Source organism: Sphaerodactylus townsendi, linkage group LG02, assembly GCF_021028975.2.
Source record: "Sphaerodactylus townsendi isolate TG3544 linkage group LG02, MPM_Stown_v2.3, whole genome shotgun sequence".
Lineage (NCBI taxonomy): Eukaryota > Metazoa > Chordata > Lepidosauria > Squamata > Sphaerodactylidae > Sphaerodactylus > Sphaerodactylus townsendi.
In genome coordinates, this window is record NC_059426.1 from 153,711,737 (window position 1) to 153,734,611 (window position 22,875).

Consider the following 22,875-nt stretch of genomic DNA (forward strand, 5'->3'; position numbering starts at 1 on the left):
TAATCACCATTTCTCTGTTCAACATCTACTATCATGGCTGTTTCCTAAAGGCTTATGTGTGTTTTTGCAGGCCTCTCACAGACGGTGGCAAAGAAGAGACTAAGACCCAGCTGGGCCAGCCTACTGCTCAAGGGAATTGCTGTCCCCTTCCAGGCATCAGTCTCCTTGAGAAGCTCATCAAAACATGCCCAGCTTGGCTTCATCTGAGCATCACTCTGGAAAGGGCTGCTGAGCTACTCTGCAAGGAACCAGCAGGGGTAGGTCTACAGCTCTCAAACAAGACTGTTTCCTGCTCTTTAGGGGAAAATAATTTATTAGGCTAGAATGTCTCCCCCACCCAAAGACCTGAGACTGACTCAAACTCTTAAAGTAACATGTGACTTTTATTGTTGTTCTCCCCTTTGCTATTACTGTCACTTCTTCAGGATTCAGTAGGATCGTTTGTCAGACAGTGAGTGTTAGAATGACTGCAGGGGGGAAGGATAATTTAAAGGCAAAAATTCAATTCCTGGCATGTCCAATTAAAATGATGAAGTAATAGGTGATGTGGAAGAATTCCGCTCGAGACCCTGGACAGCCACAGCCAGTCTGCGTGTACAATACTGACTTGGTTGGACAAATGACCTGACACAATATAAGTCACCTTCATATGTCAATGTGAGGATGACATCTCAAACAGACAGATGGATGACAAGATAAATGAAGCCTTGATTTCTTTTCGCCATGTTCCCCACCAATTGGTCTGCCATCTCAGAATGCAACACTGGTGTAAAATATCTTAATTTAAAAAGGATCAGGTGTTAGCTGCACTGGTGTAGGAAAGGGGGGCACAAGGGGGCTAGAACCCTGGGCACCATTTTCTGCTGGGTGCATATTACGACATGACCCCTCCCAACTGTGTCCTGACTCCCAGTAGTTGGGGCAGGGGTGCAGTTAAACTTCAGTCAGTGGGGCTGGTTCCACTGCCAAACTCCATGTGGAGTTCAAGTGCGGGGCCAGCTGGCTCACCCCACCCCCAATCTCTACATGATAGTACAGCATGGAATTTGCCCCCCCATGGGATAGCTGGCACAGTTAGGAAATGAACTAAGGCTACTGTTTTAAAGCTATGCCCTGAGTAAGCTTCACCACAGGGATTACAGAAATTATCCAGTGCCGATGTTGACAGAGCAGTGGAAGTATTATTATGGATATACTTTATATGATAGCCAACTAGAATTTTTTTACAATGATCCAAAGATTGGTGAAGCAAAAGCTTTCCTGTAATATTGGAATGATTAAAAAAAAAGTGTTTATGTTATTATTATTGTAGGGAGGGAAGAGGCTTTTAGTTAGAAAAGGGCTAGCTGGGTGCAGAAACACATGAAATTATGACTGGAATGGAGAGATTTTACTCAACCACTCACAATACTAGAACTCAGGGTTGTGTAGTGAAAATAGTCAGCAGTAGGTTCAGAACAGAGGAAAGGAAGTGCTATTTCACACAGTGGAGAGTTAATCAAAAGTAGGAAGCCACCTAGGGAAGCGTTAGGCCCGTTAGATGACGAAGGAACAAAACGTGTGCTAAAGGATGACAGGGAGATTGCAGAGAAGCTGAATGAATTCTTTGCATCTGTCTTCACCCAAGAGGAGGTGAGGAAAATTCCTGCACCTGAACCAAGCTTCTTAGGAGGCGAATCCGAGGAACTAGCGAAGATAGTGGTAGACAAGGAAGAAGTTCTGGCAGCCATTGGTAAACTACATGCTACCAAATCCCCTGGCCCAGATTGTATTCACCCAAGAGTTCTTAAAGAGCTCAAGCATGAAATTGCTGATCTTCTCACTTTAATATGCAACTTATCTCTGAAATCGGCCTCCATCCCTGAAGACTGGAAGATGGCCAATGTCACCTGTGACCAATCTTTAAGAAAGGATCTACGGGGGACCCAGGAAATTACAGGAGCCAGTCAAGTTTGACATCTGTTCACAAGTAGATTAGTAGAATCTATTGTTAAAGATAAAAGAATTATAAAACTTATGTAGAAGAAAGCAAGATCTGTTGGGGAGGAAAGGAGAGTCAGCATATGGTTTTGCAGAGGCAGAGTCCTGCCTTACAAACTTATTAGAAGAGTTCTTCTTGAGAATTGTAAAACAGGCATGTGGATTAAGGAGGAGCCAGTGGACATTGTACTACTTGGAGTTTCCAAAGAGGCTTTTGACTAGGATTCACTCACCAAAAGACCTAAGTAATGAGAAAACTCAGCAGTCAAGGAATGGGAAGTCCTCGGTAAGCGTTTCCTGCCCTACAAAGGGACAGGGGTACCCTCTGTCCCCAGGCGCCCCCATTTGAGTCACGATGGAGGCGCCAACATTTCGAGAGAGTCGTTTGTGTGTTGACTTTAAAATTTTTAAAGTGTTTTTTTCACGTTCCGGCCTGCAGGGGAGTGCAATTGTAAAGAGCTAAGCGGCACCAAAATTTCCAAGGAGTATCATCTACGAGTCTATCTACTGATGATACCACCCAAATTAGTGATTGATGTTTGGTTCAGGGGTCCAAAGATTATGGACCCCCCAAATCCCATCCCCATTACTGTTTTCAATGGGAGCTAACAACTAGAAGGATAAGGGGCTACCCATTTTTTGAGGAGACCATAACTTTTGGAGTCCCCTAAACATAACTTCACCAAACTTAGCAGGTGGGAGATCCATAAGAATGAAGTTATCAGATGATTACCCTGCAATTTTGGTGTCACTAGCTAAATACACCCCTTCCAGGCACCCCAAGAAATTTGCCCTAGCTTAAGATTCTTTTGTTTTGCAGTGACTTTTGCTCCATTGTAGCCAATAGAGGGAATTTCCTGCAAGTGTGTAGGCAGGCTGCACATTTTTTGAGAAAGATAGAGGCACCAGACTTTCCAGGGGGTGTTGGCTCAGGGAGGGGCCCTCCTGGTAATAGCATCCAGGTTTGGGAGGACCTTTTAGCACTTCTGGGGTTCAGATTTTATGGGCCTCCAAAAAAAGGAAACTTATTTTGTTTCCCGGCTCCTGCATATAAAGCCTGTGGGCTGAGGTTCTCTCAGGAACTCTCTCAACTCCCCACTCCCAGAAGCCAAAGCTCACCAAGCTTGGATGCTGTACTCTCAAAGAGCCTCTTGGAGCCACCTTGAAAGATCTGGCGCCCTCTATCTTCAAAATGCTGCAGGCAGCGCTTATACACTCAGACTTGTTCCCCAGAATCCTGCCAGAGCTCTTCAAGCCAGAGTTCTGTGAGGTGGGAAAAATGACTTTTCCCACCATATGAACTTCTCAATAGGGCTTTCTGTTATGCCCAGATGGCTCTGTGGTAGAGGTTTCAACAGGAGGCACTGTGGTGCAGGGTTGGGATCTTGCTACTGGGTGGGGGCATTTCCTTGTAGCTGCTGGTGTGTGAGTCTCCTGAAAGGAACCAGCCAAATTTGCTAAATAATATTATGTGGAAGGAGGAAAATGCTGTGGGCACCCAGGGATTGAAGAGTGAGACCTGATGCCCACAGCGATTACCATCATCTAAGCAAACTTTAGCAAAGAGTTGGCTGGTTCCTTTCAGGAGACTCACACCAGCCTTTAGCTTCACCACTTTTGAAATAAGTGCCCCCGCCTAGAGAAAGACCACTACCACAGTGCCTCCTGTTAGAGCAGCCTCTACCACAGAGCTGGGCATAACAGAAAGCCCCATTGAAGTCTATGGTGGGAAAAATAATTTTTCCCACCACAGCTGCTAACTTACCTAACTACGAATTCTAAAGGAGAGTGTGTAAACAGTGACCACACATTTTTTGAAGATAGAGGCTGTGAGACTTTCAAGGTGGCTCAGAGAGACCTTGAGTAATAGCATCCAGAGCTTGGTGAGGAAAAAACTTTGCTTTTAGGGGTGGAGTGGGGGCGCTGAGAAGTTCTGAGAGGAAGAACTCCAGCCAGCAGGCTTCATGTGCAGGAGCAGGGAAACAAAATAAGCCTTTTGAGGTTGCCCATAGGAATTGGACCCTCGGGAAGCAAAGGTCTCTAAACCTGGATGCTATTACCAGGAGGGCTTCCATGGAGCCACAGCCTTGGTCTAGTGCCTCTATCTTCAAAAGTATGTGCAGCCTGCCTCAAGAAATTCCTCATGCTACAATGGAGCAAGTCACTAGCAAAACAAAGAATCTTGGAGCAAATTTCTTGGGGTGCCTGCCTGGAAGGGATGTATTTTAAAGCTAGTGACACCGCAAAATTTCAGGGGTATCATCTGAAGTAACTATTCTTATGATTCCACCCAGGTTTGGTGAAGTTACATTTAGGGGGACCAAAGTTATGGTCCCTCAAATGGAGTAGCCAACCCATCTCAGTTAGCTCCCATGGTGAGAAACAATAGGGGATGGGGGTATTCATTTGAGCGTCCATAACTTTGCTGCTCCCTGAACCAAACATCGCCAAACTCAGGGTGGGCGGTATCATCCCAAGAAAGAGACACAATCTCTAGATGATGCCCTGAAATCATGGATGCTGCTAGCTTTAAAAATGCACTCCCTGCAGGCCAAAAAACCACCAAAAATACCCCCCCCAAAAAACCCAAATACATACGTGCATTGTTTGTTTCATATTTGGAGCGGGACACTTAGTGGACAATTTTTGTCCGAATGTGCCCCTTAAATTTGCCCAGATTCAGTCAGAGATCTGCTATTTGTTTCATCTGAATCTCAACCCTCAAAGTGATGCTGTTTCACTGGGGTGAAGGGAGAATCCCACCCCAAACAGCATCACTTTCCATTTTGTTTTAACCGAAAGGGACCCCAAGATTCTCCCTTTAAGGTAGATTTAAAAGAAGAATCTGAGCTCCCTAGTTTAAACACTGAATTGAAAGTGATGCTGTTTGGGGGTGGATTCCACTGGGGGGAATGATGCTGACATTTGTTTGAAGTAAATGTTTTTGCACCAGGGGTGATTTGTGAGAGAGATTTACATGCTTAATACCCACTTGCACAAGCTTGGGTTGTTTCTCAGGCTAACAACCTACCTCATAGGGTTGTTGTGATTAGGAAATTAGGAAAAGAGTTGGTGGGGAGAGAGCCATGTATGTTTTGATGGGAGTGGGAGGTGTTTTGTGAGCTGGTACAAAAAAAAATCATTATTTTGAGTCATGTTAGGTGGGGGAGGGTGGCAGCCCATACATGGGGCCAGTATCAAGAAAACTCAGGTTTTGTCCCCGGGCGCCAGTTTGCCTAGGTACGCCCCTGGAAGTCCTCCTATGGATTAAAAACTTCTCCTTCTTCTCCTTCTTCACCAGACATGCCCTTCTTGTTATCAAGAAACAAACACTTTGCTATTTGATATTCATTTTGTTGTTCAATGACAGTGAGTGTGTGGGGGGTGGGATTCAAATCTAACCTATGGTATAGATTGAGTTTTTAACTTTCCATCTCATGCTATTTTCCAGACCTCAAACGTCGCCCTGGAGCTGTTATTTGGCCTTTTGGGGGAAACATACAAGCAACGTGATACAATTTGAATGTTTAAAACTGAAGGACAAAGAACAGTTCTAGGAGAGACTCTATGTGCATGAAAAAATATATCAATGTTATTCTCCCCAAAAGTAATTGTTGGCATGTATAGGACACCAACATAGACTTGTTGCAATTGTATTTTGGTTAAAAGCATTGTGAAATTTGATTTGGTTTTCACAATTACTGTTCAACATGCAATAATTGGTCCTTAAAAAAAATTACCATATTATTTCATACATCCTCTTTTCTCTGTTTAGATATTCATTGTTAGGAAAGATGAGAACCTGAAAAACCTCTTTCTCTCGGTTCATTTCCCAGCCCAGGCAGAGGCATCTGAAGTGGTGGAATACAAGATTAAAGAAGAAAAATCATGTAAGTCGATTTCTAGTAGTTAAATATATAACTTACCCAGACTGTTTTACTATCCAAAGAAGTGTTTGCAGTAGTATCTTCTACTTCCCAGCATCAATGGTTTGAAGGCCAACAGGAATATATTTATTTACTTTACTATTATCCTGATCTTCCTACCAGGAGCTCTGTGTCCAGGGTCCAGGCCTCTGGGCTTCTCCAACCGCCCCCCCCCCCCAAGTCACACCTGCAGGACTTGGTTAGCCGCAGCAGCTTAAGGAGGTGGGAGAGCCAAGCAGCAGCTATGCCAGGCCAGGGCCACCAAAGGTTGGGCTTGTCTCAGAGCCATGCCAAATTATGCAGAGCCACACCTGGCAGGAAGCTAGCCTAGCAGCAGGAACAACCCTTCCCTCCAAGAAGCCAAAGACCAGAAGGGCCAGCAGAACTTTAAAGGCGGAGGCCCAGGAAGGCCTTGATAATTTTGATAGAAGACATTACTCTATCTGCTTTTCTGAAATGGAACATGGCCCTCTTTAATGACATAACTGGCAATTTTCCATGTAGCTGTCCTTCAATTATATGACTGGCAACTTTCCATGTAGCTGTTCTTCAATTATATGACTGGCAACTTTCCATGTAACTGCCTCCTTCTCAACTGAGATTCTCAGTATTGCTTGATGCCGACATTCACAGTTCCTGCTGGTAAGAAGATGAAGGGAATTCGGATGCTAATGGATAGCAAGAGCCTCCGCCAGCATTAACTGCACAATACTCTATGCAGCCTGCCGCGCAAAAGACCTCTTGTAGATAAAATTTCTCCTACATTCTTTGCAGCAACTCCATTAGCAGGAGTAATGGGCTGTTCCAAAGAGAGGTCATACACACACGCACACACAGTTTTCCACAGCAGTTAACAACCAGTCCCTCCTAAGCCCCCACCCCAGATAAAATAAATGAGGGTTACATTTTGCTCTAACGCACCCTGATGTGCTTGATCTCATTTTCTGATAACTGTCTTTGCAAAGCAGTCATGTTTGACTCACTGTTACTTTTGGAAAGGTTAAAAAAATCGTGCATCTATTTCTTTGAATATCTGACTTTGCAAACTGCTGGAGCTTAGAAGTGTGGTAAGTGCTTAGGAATATTCATGGGCTCCCTGGCATATCATGATTCAGAGACAGTTAAATTAGTTTGAACAATTGAGGAGTTATGAAACTATGTAGTAGCATCTATGTATTATTCATATGGAAGCTAATGAGGAAATTGAAGGGGATAACTAGGCAGAGAGGTTTACAATAGGCAGCGTTATTCTTTTGAGGAAGCAGACTATTTATCTCCAGCTTTCTTCATTACTGGCTGGATTATTCTGCATTGCTCTCAACTACATTGTGCAGCTCACAGATAACCACACGCTTTAACGTCTTCCGTTCCATGAATAACGGTTTAGTGAAATGTTGCACGAACTAATTGCAACGGGGCACTTGTAATTGAATTACCCCTCCTGGCTGAGGCTCCATTTCATTTGTATACCCTCTTAGGAGTTTGGTACAGTATTCAAGGGGTTCTCAGACAAGTTGCCACACAGAGACTGAGAAAAAAACAGCCAGACCTTCATGTAGAGTTGCCCCTTCAACATCTCCCAGTCAACTCGAGAGCGTGGTTACGTTACCTCCCTGTAACTGGCCTGTCATGATGAATTTGCATCTTTTGCTCTGCTGCTCCACTGCTCATGCTAGCAGGGAAAGTGGGTGGGCAAAGAACTGTGTGGAGCAGCAGGGCAGGAAACCACAACTCCAGCAGGGCTGCTTAGCTTCTGAGATGGAACTACTTCAATCTTTCATATGGAACCACCACTGTTTATCATGGCAGGCCAGCTACAGTGGGCCAGGGGCGTACCTAGGCAAACTGGCGCCCGGGGACAAAACCTGAGTTTGGCGCCCCCCCCCCCGGCCTGGCGTATGGGCGGCCACCCTCCCCCACCATGACCAATTTGGGCATTTGGGGTTATTTTGGTTTTTCGGCCTGCAGGGAGCGCATTTAAAGCTGCTGCACTATAGGGTACCATCCAGACTGTCCTGATGACACCCACCCAAATGCAGGATGTTTCAGTTCAGGGGAAGCAAGCATGGACTCCCTGTGCTGGTGCCCCATCCCCATTGTTTTCAATGGGAGCTAACCTGAGATGGGGGCTACCCATTTGAGGGACAATAACTTTGGTCCTCCTGAACATAACTTCACCAAACTTGGTGGCATCATAAGAATAGTTAACAGATGATACCCCTGAAATTTTGGTGTCACTAGCTGTAAAATACATCCCTTCCAGGCACCCCAAAAAATTTGCCCAAGATTCTTTGTTTTGCAGTGACTTTGCTCCATCAGAAGCTAATGAGGGAATTTCTGAGGTATTGCACATTTTGAGGGCACTAGATCTCTCTTCAAGGTGGCTCCAGGAGGGCATCCTGCTACTGCATCCAGGCTTAGAGACCCTTGTCCACCTTAAGGGCCCCCAAAGGCTTCATTTTGTCAGCCCTGCACATGAAGCCTCGCTGGGTGAGTTCCCTCTCAGAACTCTCAGCTCCCACCAACTCCCCAAAAGCAAAGCTCACCAAGCTTGATGCTATTACCAAGGCCCTTGAGCCACCTTGAAAGTTCACTTTGTCTCTCAAAAAATGTGTGGTCACTGCTTACACACTCAGAAATTCCCCAGAATCTGTCTACCATCAAGCTTCCGCATGATGTGTATAGCCTATGGCGGTGGTTTTTTCCTAATTACTTCTCACTGGCTTTTTACTAGCTGGCTCTGTGGAATAGGAGGCACTGTGGTAGTGGTTTTTTCTCTGGTCTTTGGCTGCCAGGCCTGGAAAGGAACTGTGCCAACTTCAAAGTTTGCCTGCATGGTCGCAAATGCTGTGGGCATCAGGGTTCACCTTCAACTCGGTGCCCACAGCATTTTCCTCTTCCACACACATTTTAGCAAATTTGGCTGGTTCCTCTGGAGACTCACACCAGCAGCCCCACAGGAAATGCCCCCACTCAGAGCAACATCCCTACCACAGTGCCTCCTGTTGAAACCCTACCACAGAGCCATCTGGGCATAACAACAGATAGCTCCCATTGAAGTCTATGGTGGGAAAGTGAATTTTTCCCACCGCAGAACTCTTGTTGAAGAGCCTGGCAAATTTGGGAATTTCTGAGTGTGTTACTGGCTGAACATTTTTAAACATAAAGGCACCAGACTTTCAAGGTGGCCCCAAGAGACCTTTGAGTAATAAAGTATCCAAGCTTGGTGAGCTTTGCTTCTGGAGTGGGAGTTGAGAGAGTTCTGGAGAATCCTGCGCCCACAGGTTTCTCATGTGCAGGGAGCAAGGAAACAAATAAGCCTTGGGGCCCATAAACCAAACCCCATAAGCAAAAAAGTCTCCCAAACCTGGATGCAATTAGCAGGATGTCTCCTGAGCCACCCTGAAAGTCTGGTGCCTCTATCTTCAAAAAATGTGCAGTTCGCCTACACACCTCCCAGAAATTCCCCATTGGCTACAATGTAGCAAAAAGTCACTGCAAAACAAAAGAATCTTTGGGCATTTTTTGGGGTGCTCCTTGAAAGCAGGTATTTTTGTTAGCAGGACCCCAAAATTTCAGGGTATCATCTGTTAACAATTTATGATGCCACCCAAGTTTCAGGAAGTTATGTTCAGGGAGGACTAAAGTTATTGTCCTCAAATGGTAGCCCCCCATCTCAGGTTGGGGCCCCATTGAAACAATGGATGGGGGCACCCCTTTGGGGTCCATAACTTGTTTCCCCTGAACTCAAACATCACCAAATTTGGGTATCATCAGGGACAGTCTCTGGGTGGTACCTCGAAATTTTGGTGTTGCTAGCCTTAAAAATGCACCCCCTGCAGGCCGGAACGTGAAAAACACTTTAAAATGTAAAAACATACAAACGACCCCTGGAATGTTGGTGCCCCCCCACGCGACCAAATGGGGCGCCTGGGACAAGTGGTTCCCATGTCCCTAGGTAGGAACGTGCCACTGCAGTGGGCCGGGGCGTACCTAGGCAAACTGGCGCTCAGGGGACAAAACCTGAGTTTATGCCGCCCCCCCCCGGCCTGGCGTATGGGCGGCCACCCTCCCCACCATGACCAATTTGGGCTGTTTGGGGTTATTTTTTTTGGTGTTTTTTTTCGGCCTGCGGGGAGCGCATTTAAAGAGAGCTAAGCTGCACCATGATTTCAGGGTACCATCCAGAGACTGTCCTGATGATACCCACCCAAATTTGGTGATGTTTGGATTCAGGGGAAGCAAAGTTAGCATGGACTCCCAAAGGGGTGCCCCATCCCCATTGTTTTCAATGGGGAGCTAACCTGAGATAAGGGGCTACTACCCATTTGAGGGACAATAACTTTGGTCCTCCCTGAACATAACCTCACCAAACTTGGAATGGCATCATAAGAATAGGATAACAGATGATACCCCTGAAATTTTTTAATTAATCACTAGCTGTAAAATACATCCCTTCCGGGCACCCCAAAAAAATTTGCCCAAAGATTCTTTGTTTTGCAGTGACTTTGCTCCATCAGCGGCTAATGAGGGAATTTCTGAGGCAGGCTGCACATTTTTTTTGTGAAGATAGAGGCACCAGATCTCTCTTCAAAGGGTGGCTCCCAGGAGGGCATCCTGCTAATTGCATCCAGGCTTAGAGACCTTTGCTTCTGTCAATTTTATGGGCCCCCAAAGGCTTCATTTTGTTTCCCCGGCTCCTGCACATGAAGCCTCGCTGGGTGAGTTCCCTCTCAGAACTTCTCGGCTCCCACCCACCCCCCCAAAAGCAAAGCTCACCAAGCTTGGATGCTTTGTTACTCAAGGCCTCTTGGAGCCGCAGCGAAAGTCTGGCACTTTGTCTCTCAAAAAATGTGTGGTCACTGCTTACACACTCAGAAATTCCCCAGAATCTGCCCATGCATCAAGCTTCTGCATGATGTGCATGTTCTGTGGTGGTGAAAAATTATTTTCCCAATTACTTGAGCCTCCATGCAAGACTTTAGTATGCCCAGCTGGCTCTGTGGTAGAGGTTCAACAGGAGGCACTGTGGTAGTGGTGGTTTTCTCTCTGGTGAGGGGCACTTATTTCCTGTAGGGCTGCTGGTGTGAATCTCCTGGAAAGGAACCAGCCAACTTTGCTAAAAGTTTGCCTGCATGATGGCGAATGCTGTGGGCATCAGGGTTCACCAGCTAAACTCGTTGCCCTGGCATTTTCCTCTTCCTCACACATTTTAGCAAATCTGGTTGGCTCCGTCCAGGAGACTCACACCAGCAGCCCTACAGGAAATGCCCCCACTCAGAGCAACATCCCTACCACGGTGCCTCCTGTTGAGGCTTCCTAGGACAGAACCATCTGAAAAGCATAACAACAGATAACTCCCATTAAAGGCCTCTATGGTGAGAGAAAGTGAATTTTTCCCACCACAAAACTCTTGCTGAAAAAAACCTGGCAAATTCACCAGAATTTCTGAGAATATTCTTCGCTGCTAACATTTTTGCGATACGTGGCACCTGAACTTTTCAGGTGGCCCAAAGAGACCTTTGCAGTAATAAAGCATCCAAGCTTGGTGAGCTTTGCTTCTGGAGTGGGGGAGTTGAGAGAGTTCTGGGAGAATCCTCAGCCCACAGGCTTTTCATGTGCAGGGAGCAAGGAAGCAAAATAAGCCTTTGGGGGCCCATAAAATTGAACCCCCATAAGCTTAAAGTCTCCCAAACCTGGATGCAATTGGCAGGATGCCTCCTGGAGCCACCCTGAAAGTCTGGTGCCTCTCCTCTTCAAAAAATGTGCAGTTCGCCTACTCACCTCCCAGAAATTCCCCATTGGCTACAATGTAGCAAAGTCACTGCAAGAAACAAAAGAATCTTCAGTGAAGTACTGGGGTGCTCCTTGAAGAACCAACTATTTTTGCAGCTAGTGACAAAAAAATTTCAGGGTATCATCTGTGCTTTACATTCTTATGATGCCACCCAAGTTTCAGGTGAGTTATGTTCAGGGAGGACTAAAGTTGTGTCCCTCAAATGGGTATTATCTCAGGTTGGAACCTTTCCATTGAAGCAATGGCTGGGGGCACCCCTTTGAAGTCCATAACTGTGCTTCCCCTGAACTCAAACATCACCAAATTTGGGTATCATCAGGGACAGTCTCTGGGTGGTACCTCGAAGTGTTGGTGCCGCCAGCCTTAAAAAATGCGCCCCTGCAGACAGGTTTATCGAAGAAAACTTACTTTAAAATGTAAAAAACATACAAACGACCCTGAAATGTTGGCGCCCCCCCACGTGACCAAATGGGGGGCGCCCGGGGACAAAGGGTACCCCATGTCCCTAGGTAGGAACGCCACTGCAGTGGGCTAATGCAACCAAGCTCCCCTGACTTTGGTGAAGTGAACTCACACGTGTGGAAAACTAAAAAGACCTCTTTACTTGAGAGAATTCAGAAAAATGTTATTGAAAAAAAACAAGTGATAACAGGGTGCATAGAAAAAAATAACAAAGCTAACTTGCTGACTACTTACTGATGTCCTGACACAGCGTACTTGTTTTTTTGGGGCATATCATTTCTAGAACTTAATTCAAGTGTCTTTCTGGCAGTAAGGAGGGGATAAAAGGATGACGGACTATTCTTATTAGCCACATTTATGGAGGCAGCTGGCCCTGACCTCCTCACCCCGCACAACCAATCATAGGGCTGCCATCATGGAACCTTCCAGGGAATGAATGAACTGCCTCCCTCTCAACTCAGATTCTCAGCTGCACCATGTGATCATGTTAAACTTACCTAGAGAGCAGCAGTGGCAGTAACACTCTAATCTGAAGAATCGGGTTTGATTCCCCACTCTGCACTTGAGCTGTGGAGGCTTATCTGGGGAACTAAATTAGCCACTGCACTCCAACAAACGCCAGCTGAGTGACCTTGGGCTAGTCACAGTTCTTCCAAGTCCTCTCAGCCCCACCCACCTCACAGAGTGTTTGTTGTGAGGGGGGAAGAGAAAGGAGATTGTCAACCCCTTTGAGTCTCCTATAGGAGAGAAAGGGGGGGATATAAATCCAAACTCTTCTTCTAAATCCAAACATGTCCTTGAGAGAGACTGATATGGGGGTGTGCATTCTGCATCTGCAAGAGGCAGTGAGCTAGTTCAGGCTGGAAAATTCCTTCAAGATGGATACTCCCTTGACACCATTCACTCTCTAAATTTTTTTAACTTGGTTTAACTCAGTGGGCTTGCAAAGCTAGCTATGCTTAACTCTCACTGCACCAGCATGGTGGATTCCCACTTCTACATATGAAGCCTCCCAGGTGACATTAGGCTAGTCACAGTTCCCTCAGAACTCTCTCAGCCCCATCTTACAAGGTGTCTGTTGTGAGAAGAAGAAGGGAAGGAGTTTGTAAGCCACTTTGAGACTTCTTACAGGAGGGAAAGGTGGGGTATAAATCCAAACTCTTCTTCTCTTTCTCTTCTTGTTAGTCATTCAAAATGGATAGTAGCAAGATTTGTAAGTAAGGCAGCATTCAACAATGTTGGAATGAAACCTAAGCTTAAAGTTTGTTTTGTTTGTTTGTTCAACTGTAAATATGAGGAGGTTTCTTTTCTTTTTGCCATCCGATCACATCTGATGTATGGTGACCGCTGGTGGGGTTTTCGAGGCAAGAGAGGTTCAGAAGTTGTTTTTGCCTTTGCCTATTTCTGCTTCATGACCCTGGTATTCCTTGGAGGTCTTCCATCCAAACACTTATCAGAGTCAGCCCAGCTTAGCTCCCAAGATCTGATGAGATCGGGCTCGCATGGGCTATCCAGATCCAGTTTCTTTAGAGGTTGTCAAAAGGTGCTATTTTATTCCTATCCAGCATTACTTGTGATCGTGGAGGGTTTCTTTAAAGTCACCCACAATTCAGCCTGTCTTTAAAGGAGGGGGAGGGGAGATCATGTGAAAACACGGTGGGGAGGGGGTCTTCAAGGCCCATCAGGTGTGAAATGAAAACCATGGTTACCAATCAAGAGAAAACAGATTACCCTCTGCTGTCTAGCACCTCCATTGCTAAGGCAGTTTAACACAGGATCATATCAGCAACCTGACCACCACAGAGAAAACACCCTTGAGTGGAAGCAGGGATCGGAAATGAGGCATGGCTCAATGCTGATATGCTGGCATAAATAAGGGGAAGCTATCTCAGAGCAATAGGTTGTCCTGGATGACCTTCACATCGATTCCATCTTAAGAATTTAATGGCTTCCAAATGTAGACAAAGACACAGAAATGTCACCTTCTGCCCGTGACAGGAAGGAGCTCAGCACTGTGTAAAAGTGACACAGAGACAGTAATAGGTTTCAACACTTGATCCCATTCAGTACTTAAGAAATGGAACCATGGACACGCAGAATGAGTTTGGGAGCCTTGGAGATGTTGCATTCCAATCATGGTGACTCGTTTTATTTTTAGCTCCAAGTAATGTTCTAGAGAGAGAGAGATAGCTTTCTCGGCTCTCCATATTTAGTAACGTTGACCGCAGCACACTACAGCAAGCTCAGGGTCGTGTTTTGGTTCCCGTCCTCATTTAGGGTAAGTTGCCCACCTTGTTGAATCAGCTAGTAAGCAACCTATACAGGTTTATTCTTTTTTTTAAAGCCTCTTTTCTTCAGGAGCTAAAAAAAACCTGCTGATATCTGTCTGCCAGATTAGCCTAATTGATTTTTTAAAAAATAGTTGGAGTAATTTTTCTAAAAGCATAGGTTTGCTAAACTAAGATATTTGTTTTCAGAGTACAGTAAGTGTGGATTAAAAGTGGAGGACAATGGATTTCTTGTGCTAACGAGTTACTTCTTTAGTACGTTTTGGTTGACCTTAATTTTCTCTGACAAAAGTAAACAGGAAGGTTAGAACTATTCATAATAAAAACAAGAAGAAGCAAGTGACATCATATAACCAGGGGTATGTATCAGCATTTGACAGTGAATTATATTTCAAGATAAAGCATTCATGGCTGTGCTTTGTGCAGCGACAAGCAAGTATGTAAACCACATAAGTGTTCAAATCCCTGCTTCTCCTTAAAGCTCATTAGATGACTCAAGAGAGTCATTTTTTTTCTTCAGTTCCAGAGTTATTGTAAGAGGAGAAGTGGTGAGAAATGCTTGTATATATCCCTCAGCTCCTTAGGGAGACATTAGGCAAGTGTGCAGGGAGGCAGGGAGGGAGGCGGGGGAAACTTCCCAGAGAGGCAGAAGACTGAGGGACCATCAGCTGTTGGTTCATATTGTCTAAAGTTAGAGGACAAACAAGGTTGTAGAGCTGCCAACAATCTGAAGAAAAAAAAAATCCTGCCCCTTTAACAGAGGTTTAATGGGATGTTATTTATCAAGTTAACTTGTTTATCATGGAGAAATTGAATTGCAAATTTCTACACATGAAGTCTAAATTAAATGGACATTTTTGTCTCCAGTTTGTTGACAACACTACAAAATGATAATGTTGACCTACCTCTGACCTTCAGGGCTGTGGCTCACATAGTCAAACAGGAAGCCTATTGGTTAGTGAGTGAATTGGCATTTGTGGTAACTAATGAACTGATTGTTATTACATGCTGTTTACTAAACTGTATAACACATGTATTGTATTGCTGTTCCATGTATGTAAATATGTTATCCTCTGACAGCATTTGTAGAGTGGGGTTCAGGATGATGGAGTCTCCCAAGATTGTTTTGCCCTGGACTATCTTTAAGCCTCCCTAAGCATAGGCTGCTACGGACATAGACATCTATTTCTGTGGAAAATATTCATGAGTGGGGAGAAACAGAGCAAAAGAAAATGTTTCCTTCCATTTACCCTCCCTCTTCACCTGCAGGTCACATTTTCACACTTCATGGAAACAGCTTAAAGCAGTGGTAGCGAACCTTTGGCACTCCAGATGTTATGGACTACAATTCCCATCAGTCCCTGCCAGCATGTCCAATTGGCTATGCTGGCAGGGGCTGATGGGAATTGTAGTCCATAACACCTGGAGTGCCAAAGGGTTAACCACCACTGGCTTAAAGAGACACTGGCCCCTGGAGTCCAGCGAGGAGATCCAAGGGGCAACCAGGCCTTTGAAATTTACACTGAAGCAGCTGTCTGATTAATCCTTCTCCTGACCCACAGATCTGTGGAATAGCCAAAGGAAAGTGGTCTGCAGGGTCCAAGCAACAACACATCCTGAGAGGTCAGGATGTGGTTTCTTTCTCATGGTGGCTCTTCACACAATTTTTCAGTCAGCACAGTTCCTCACATTTGTCTCTGTTTATTGAAGAGGCAAAGCCCTTTAACACTTGAAAAGATCTAAAGGTGAGGGGGGGGGGTGGTAGAACTGACATGACTAACATACCCTTCATGCTATAGTCTCCTGCGGTGTTCACTAGTGCATGTGTATACCTCATTTCCCCTACAGGATTTTGGCGAGCATGTTTTTAAAAGTACATACACATTGTTTTTCTCATATCTTAGGGCTCCTATCCCATTTGTATGTAGGAAATGCTTCCTGGACTCCCTCTCCCCTGCTTTTCTGCCTAGCATGTGTATAAGTTTTGGACCCACTTAAAAGTGGGCAGGGGCAAGCTGATGATGTGAGGAACTGTGGATGTTTGGGAGTGGAGGATCCCCTGTCAGACAGATTTTTCCCTCCCCGCATTTCTCCTTTTACTAACTGTCAACTGTTCTCTGCATTCTGTGCCTTTTGGAGCATATTCATATAACTTGGTTCACTTACAAAGTCATATTTCTTTGCACACCTAGTCAGTTCCTCTAAGCACATACCTGGTCTGCCTGGTTTTGCTGTTTTTATGGTTAGGGACAGTCCCTTTCTATTCGACATGGTAGCAACAGACATTTAAGCCACTGAGAATTAAGATAAAAAAACCTGCATTTTGGACAGTTAAAAAAGTAAAGTAAAAGCAAGGAGATATTCTGCTTTATGGACACAGATCTCTTCTCCCATTAGTATTGCAACAAATAGGTTTTGCTGTTGAAAGTGGGTGGAATTTGTATCCTAGGACAGTTCCTGTTCTGTGTAAGATAGAAACATCAGGGTATTTCCACCTACTGAGAAGAATTCGTTTCTGATTCTAGGTACAATATGGGATTTTCCACACTGGCTTGAAAATGTCTAAGCTACCAAATCTACCTTGCAATCTGAACACAACTTCAAGCAGTTATTGATACAGACTTACAGACCAATTCAGACCATGGAGGCTGCCAGGGATGGCGCTGCTACTGCCCTGCCCCTCCACCTCCATAGGGTGGGGGAGAGAGAAAACAGCAAAAAAACCACATACCGAAAAAGGTGGCATAAGTTCAGGGGCAGGGCTGTGACGGAACTGGCCACAAATCTTAGGTGGGAGCTGACTAATGTCTGCTCTGTCCCAGGAATGCCTTGCCCACCCCCCACCCCCCTGCTGGCATTCAGTGCAGCCCCTCTTTTGAGGTGGTGGGACTACCTGTCTGTCCACTCACATATCAGGCCCTTTGGTTGGCATCTTTGCAAGCGTCTGTCACACGTCAAAGGGTTAACTGTGTGTATGTTAACTAGTTACTGATGTCACTGTTTTATGACCTGCTTTATTGATTAGCTATTGGTCAGCTAGTTAGACATTGCTTGCATGTAAGTGGTCACATAGACAGAAGTTATAAAGTCAAGTCTGTTTCTTTGTTTGAGCAGAAGAAGACGTGATGTAGAAGCCATGTGAGGTATAGTTACAGTTGACCACAAGGCTAGATAGAACTATGTAACCAAGTGTAGTAACATAGGACAGTGTAGCATTTCGTGTTTTTCCTCCATGTAACCTTCCCTAATAGTTAGTAAGCCCTTTTTATACAGAAGCAACTGTGTATGAGTCTCTTCTGTGCTGCTCTGCTAATTTTCCCCCAGTGTATTTGCCCCTTGCAGCCTGCACTGGCTCCATAGGTAAGTTTTCCCCTCCCACCCGCCAGACTGTCTTGATTTTATTTTGCATGTTCAAGTGATAGAAGGAGAATAAGCGAAAACTGAATCCAGACAAAATGGAGGGTGCTGGTGGAGAAGTCTGAGCAGTTGAGAAGAACTGACTTGTTGGTTTTAGATGGGGTTTGGACTACTGTTCAAAACAGGTAAAAGTTAGGGATACTTTGGTGCACTTTCCCTTTTCACCTACATGCCATCATATCTCATTTTGAACTGGATCTATTCTAGGGTTCCCATTTGCCCGCCATCAGTGTGGGAGGAGCCGTTGGTGGGCAACTGTAACTTTCATGTAAATTTAACTCTTTTTTCTCCTGGGCATCTGTGGAAACAAACCTAGTCTTCCTTTAAGATATTCAGCTTAGTCTGTTAAAAAAAACTTCACATCCTACCAAATTTGCATCTGGGCTCAATTCAAAGTGCTGGTTCTTCTATGCCAGGGGTAGGGAACCTGCGGCTCTCCAGATGTTCAGGAACTACAATTCCCATCAGCCCCTACCAGCATGGCCAATGCTGGTAGGGGCTGATGGGAATTGTAGTTCCTGAACATCTGGAGAGCCGCAGGTTCCCTACCCCTGTTCTATGCCCTTCACAATCCACATGGCCTTTTCTGATTAACGCAGGCAACTTTAGGGGGAATTTGGCCTTGATATTCCTTTGCTTACTGAATTGTTTCATTCTATTTTTAATATTTCTATTATACACTACCATGAATTTTGGATAAAGCAGAACATAATTTTTTAAAATTAATTATTTAAATCTAATTTTTCATTCCATGAGTTAAGAATTTTCACATTACAGAGAAATCCTTGACTTTAGGTTTCACTTCCTGAAAAAATATGCCATCTGCCGATAGGCACAATTTCCCTTTTTCTGTTCCACCTTTTCTGACACCTCTGTGTGGCAGAATTAATGTCTTATCAGAAAGCATGTGGTGTTCTTCAGCCTAATAAATGTCTGGGAATCCTTGTGTGGTGATAGAGGCTCAAGATTTGAAAATCAGACACTTCTTCCTTTCAAAGAGCCTTAATAGGAGGGAAGGGGGATGTGCTGATAATCATAGGTTACTGGAACGCAAAAGTAGGAAACAAAACAAAATCAAATATTGTTGACAGATTTGGGTTAGGAGCACAAAATGAAGGAGAATTACTCAGAATTTTGTGAGGACAACTATTTTTTCATTGCAAACACTTTTTAGGCAACCAAACAGGCCAATGTATACATAGACCATACAGCCAGTATAAAAATCAAATAGGTTACATAATGGAAAGCAAAAGATGGACAAGCTCTATTCTCTCTGGAAAAACAAGTCCAGCAGCCAACAGCGGTACAGATCATGAACTGTTAATATTGAAAATAAACTAAAGCTGAAGAAAAACACCAGAACATTCATAGTGCCAAAATACAATCAAAGCAACATTTCTGAAGAGTTCAAAGACTATGTAAAGAGCAGGTATGCATTTTTAACTTAAGCTTGAGTGATACCGAAAAAATTCAGTAAAATTTGGATTCGACTTGATTTGGCTGTAAAATTATCGTTATAGCCGAGTCAGCTGAATTCCTGATTCAGTATACCCAAATATATTCAAATATACCGAAAAAAATTTTTAAAGGTATTTTTAGTGTTTTTGGGTTTTTTATCTGTAGGGGGTGCATTTTTAAGCTAGTGGCACCAAAATTTCTGCCTATCTTCAGGAGACTCTCCTGATGATACCACCCAGGTTTGGTGAAATTTGGTTCAGGGGGTACAATGTTATGGACGCCTAAAGGGGGTGCCCCTATCCCCCATTGTTTTCAATGGGAGCTAATAGAAGATGGGGGTTACCCCTTTGATAGTGCAAAAAATTGCACCCCCTGAACCAAACTTCATTAAACATGGGTGGTATCATAAAGAGAGTCTTCTAAAGGTACCCTGAAAGTTTGGTGCCTCTACCTTAAAAAATGTGCATCCTACAGACATCCCCAGAAATTCCCTGTTGGCTACAATGGTGCCTGGTCAGATCAGAGAATCTGCCAGGCTCCTCAGCAAGATCTTTGATGGAGAAAAATATTTTTTTCCCACCATAGACTTCAAATTACTCCTGGAGAATTACTCAGCATTAGGATGGACTATGAGGAAATTGAAATTGTTGAAAACTTTCTATTCTTTGCTTCCATCATCAACCGAAAGGAAGACTGCAACCAAGAAATCAAAAGGAGATTAAGACTAGGAAGGGCAGCCATGAAGGGGCTAGAACAGTGGTTCTCAACCTGAGGGTTAGGACCCCTTTGGGGGTCAAATGACCCTTTCACAGGGGTTGCCTAAGATTCTCTTCATCAGTGTTCTCCATCTGTTAAATGGATAAATGTTAGGGTTGGGGGTCACCACAACATGAGGAACGGTATTAAAGGGTCGCGGCATTAGGAAGGTTGAGAACCACTGGGCTAGAAAATATTTTTTAGTGCAAGGATGGTCACTTGCAACCAAGATCAATTTAATTCATGTCATAGTACTCCCTATTACTTTGTATGGGTCTGAAAAAAAGGATTGTGAGGAGCTCCAAGCGGACCTTGATAAATTAGGTGAGTGGGCTCAGAAATGGCAAATGCAGTTCAATGTAGCAAAATGTAAAGTGATGCACATAGGGGCAAAAAATCCCAACTTCACATACACACTACAAGGATCAGTGCTATCAGTTACAGGCCAGGAAAGGGATTTGGGCGTCTTAGTTGATATTTCCATGGGAATGTCAACTCAATGCATGGCAGCTGTGAAAAAGGCAAACTCTATGCTGGGGATAATTAGGAAAGGAATTGAGAATAAAACTGCAATGATCGTCATGCCCTTATATAAAGCAGTTGGAGTACTATGTTCAGTTCTGGTCACCGCATCTCAAAAAGGATATCGAAGAGATAGAAAAAGTGCAGAGAAGGGCAACGAGGATGACTGAGGGATTGGAGCACCTTCCTTATGAGGAGAGGCTGCAGCGTTTGGGACTCTTTAGTTTGGAGAGAAGATGTCTGAGGGGGGATATGATTGAAGTCTATAAAATTATGCATGGGATAGAAAATGTTAATAGAGAGAAATTTTCTCTCTTTCTCACAATACTAGAACCAGGGGGCATTCATTGAAAATGCTGGAGGGAAGAATTAGGACTAATAAAAGGAAACATTTCTTCACGCAACGTGTGATTGGTGTTTGGAATATGCTGCCACAGGAGGTGGTGATGGCCACTCACCTGGATAGCTTTAAAAGGGGCTTGGACAGATTTATGGCAGAGAAGTCGATGTATGGCTACCAATCTTGATCCTCCTTGATCTCAGATTGCAAATGCCTTAGCAGACCAGGTACTCGAGAATAGCAGCAGCAGCAGCAGCAGCAGCAGCCCATTGCTTTCACATCCTGCAGGTGAGCTCCCAAAGGCATCTGGTGGGCCACTGCGAGTAGTAGAGTGCTGGACTAGATCCAGCAGGTTCTTTCTTATGTTCTTAAACTGAACAATGAAGAAAGCTGACAAGAAGAAAGTAGATTCTTTTAAGACGTGGTATTGGAAAAGTGTGCTATGGATACTGTGAACCACTAAATATATATATTTGAGCAGAAGAAGACATGATGTATATATATTATTATATATTATTTTATATATATATATATATATATAAATATATATATATATATATAATATATAATAAGTGGGTTCTAGATATATATCAAACCTAAACTGTCCCTGGAAGCTGAAATGACAAAGTGAGAGTGTTGTACTTTGGTCAGATAATGAGAAGACAAGAGTCACTGGAAAAGACAGTAATACTAGGAAAGGTTGAAGGCAGCAGGAAAAGAGGAAGACCCAGTATGAGATGGATTGACTCTATAAAGGAAGCCACAACCCTCAGTTTGCAAGTTTTGTGCAAGGCTGTTAACAAGAGGATGTTTTGAAGGATATTCATTTATAGGCTCGCTATGAGTCAGAAGCGACTTGATGGCACTTAACATACATTTTACCCTGGGTTTTATCTGTGAATTCCTTAACTATAATTGTAAGTGGTCTTGAACCAAGAGGAAAGATTTTTAAATGTTTTAATAATAAACAAAACAAATAAATGATGAATAGCTATTCAATGATGGAGCATCACAACATGGAAGATTGAGCCCCATAATTGCACTGGGATCAGTGAGATGAACAGGAAATAGAAAACAAATGATGCCTGTCATTTTCTCCCAAAGGCTAAGGTAATTATCATGAAAACAGAAGGACTTTTAAAGATCACAGCCCCTCCTATAATTGATCGACAAGGAACAGCAGTGGCGTAGTGGTTAAGAGCAGATGCACCCTAATCTGGAGGAACCGGGTTTGATTCCCTGCTCTGTTGCCTGAGATGTGGAGGCTTGTCTGCGGAATTCAGATTAGCCTGTACACTCCAACACACACCAGCTGGGTGACCGTGGTCTAGTCACAGTTCTTCAGCGCTCTCTCAGCCCCACCTACCTTACAGAGTGTTTGTTGTGAGGGGGGAAGGGAAAGGAGTTTGTAAGCCGCTTTGAGTCTCCTATAGGAGAGAAGGGGGGGGGGATATAAATCCAACTCTTCTTAAATCCAACTGAGATGATAATTTCATTCCAAAGCCACATTCTGCCATACGGTAGAATGATTGTGCACACTGACTGGGGAGTGGGATAAATGTGACAAGCTCAGCCCCCCAATTCTCACATTTATTGGAACATATGTATAGAACTTATATACTGCCCGGAACTTTGCTTCTTCAAGGGTTTCCGACCTTGTGAAAAAAGCACAACACTTGTATACTGATGTGTGCATAAACATAGGCTTGGATCCCGTGATAATTTTTGCCAGTGACAGAGCTTTCCATGAGTGGAACAGAATTTTCTTTCCTCCTATCCCCGCTTCAGCCAAAGATGACCCCACAAATAGTCCTTCTGTGGGCAGGGGACCCCCCCCCCCACCTGAACAGTATGACAGAGAGTTGGAGGTCTGCAGCAAAAGAGTAGATGGACAAAAATGTGGCCCTTTCATTTGTGGAAATATAAGGC

The 22,875-nt window shown here is 44.2% G+C and overlaps 1 protein-coding gene across 1 annotated transcript in view; it reads left to right on the top strand.

The window, feature by feature from the left end:
• The window catches only part of RIN3 (Ras and Rab interactor 3), a 109,104-nt gene that overhangs the window by 43,907 nt on the left and 42,322 nt on the right, over positions 1 to 22,875 (top strand). Inside the window, exons 2-3 of the mRNA XM_048485228.1 lie at positions 71 to 257; positions 5,756 to 5,870. Coding sequence (XP_048341185.1) covers positions 71 to 257; positions 5,756 to 5,870 — 302 coding nt within the window. The remainder of the gene's footprint in view (positions 1 to 70; positions 258 to 5,755; positions 5,871 to 22,875) is intronic.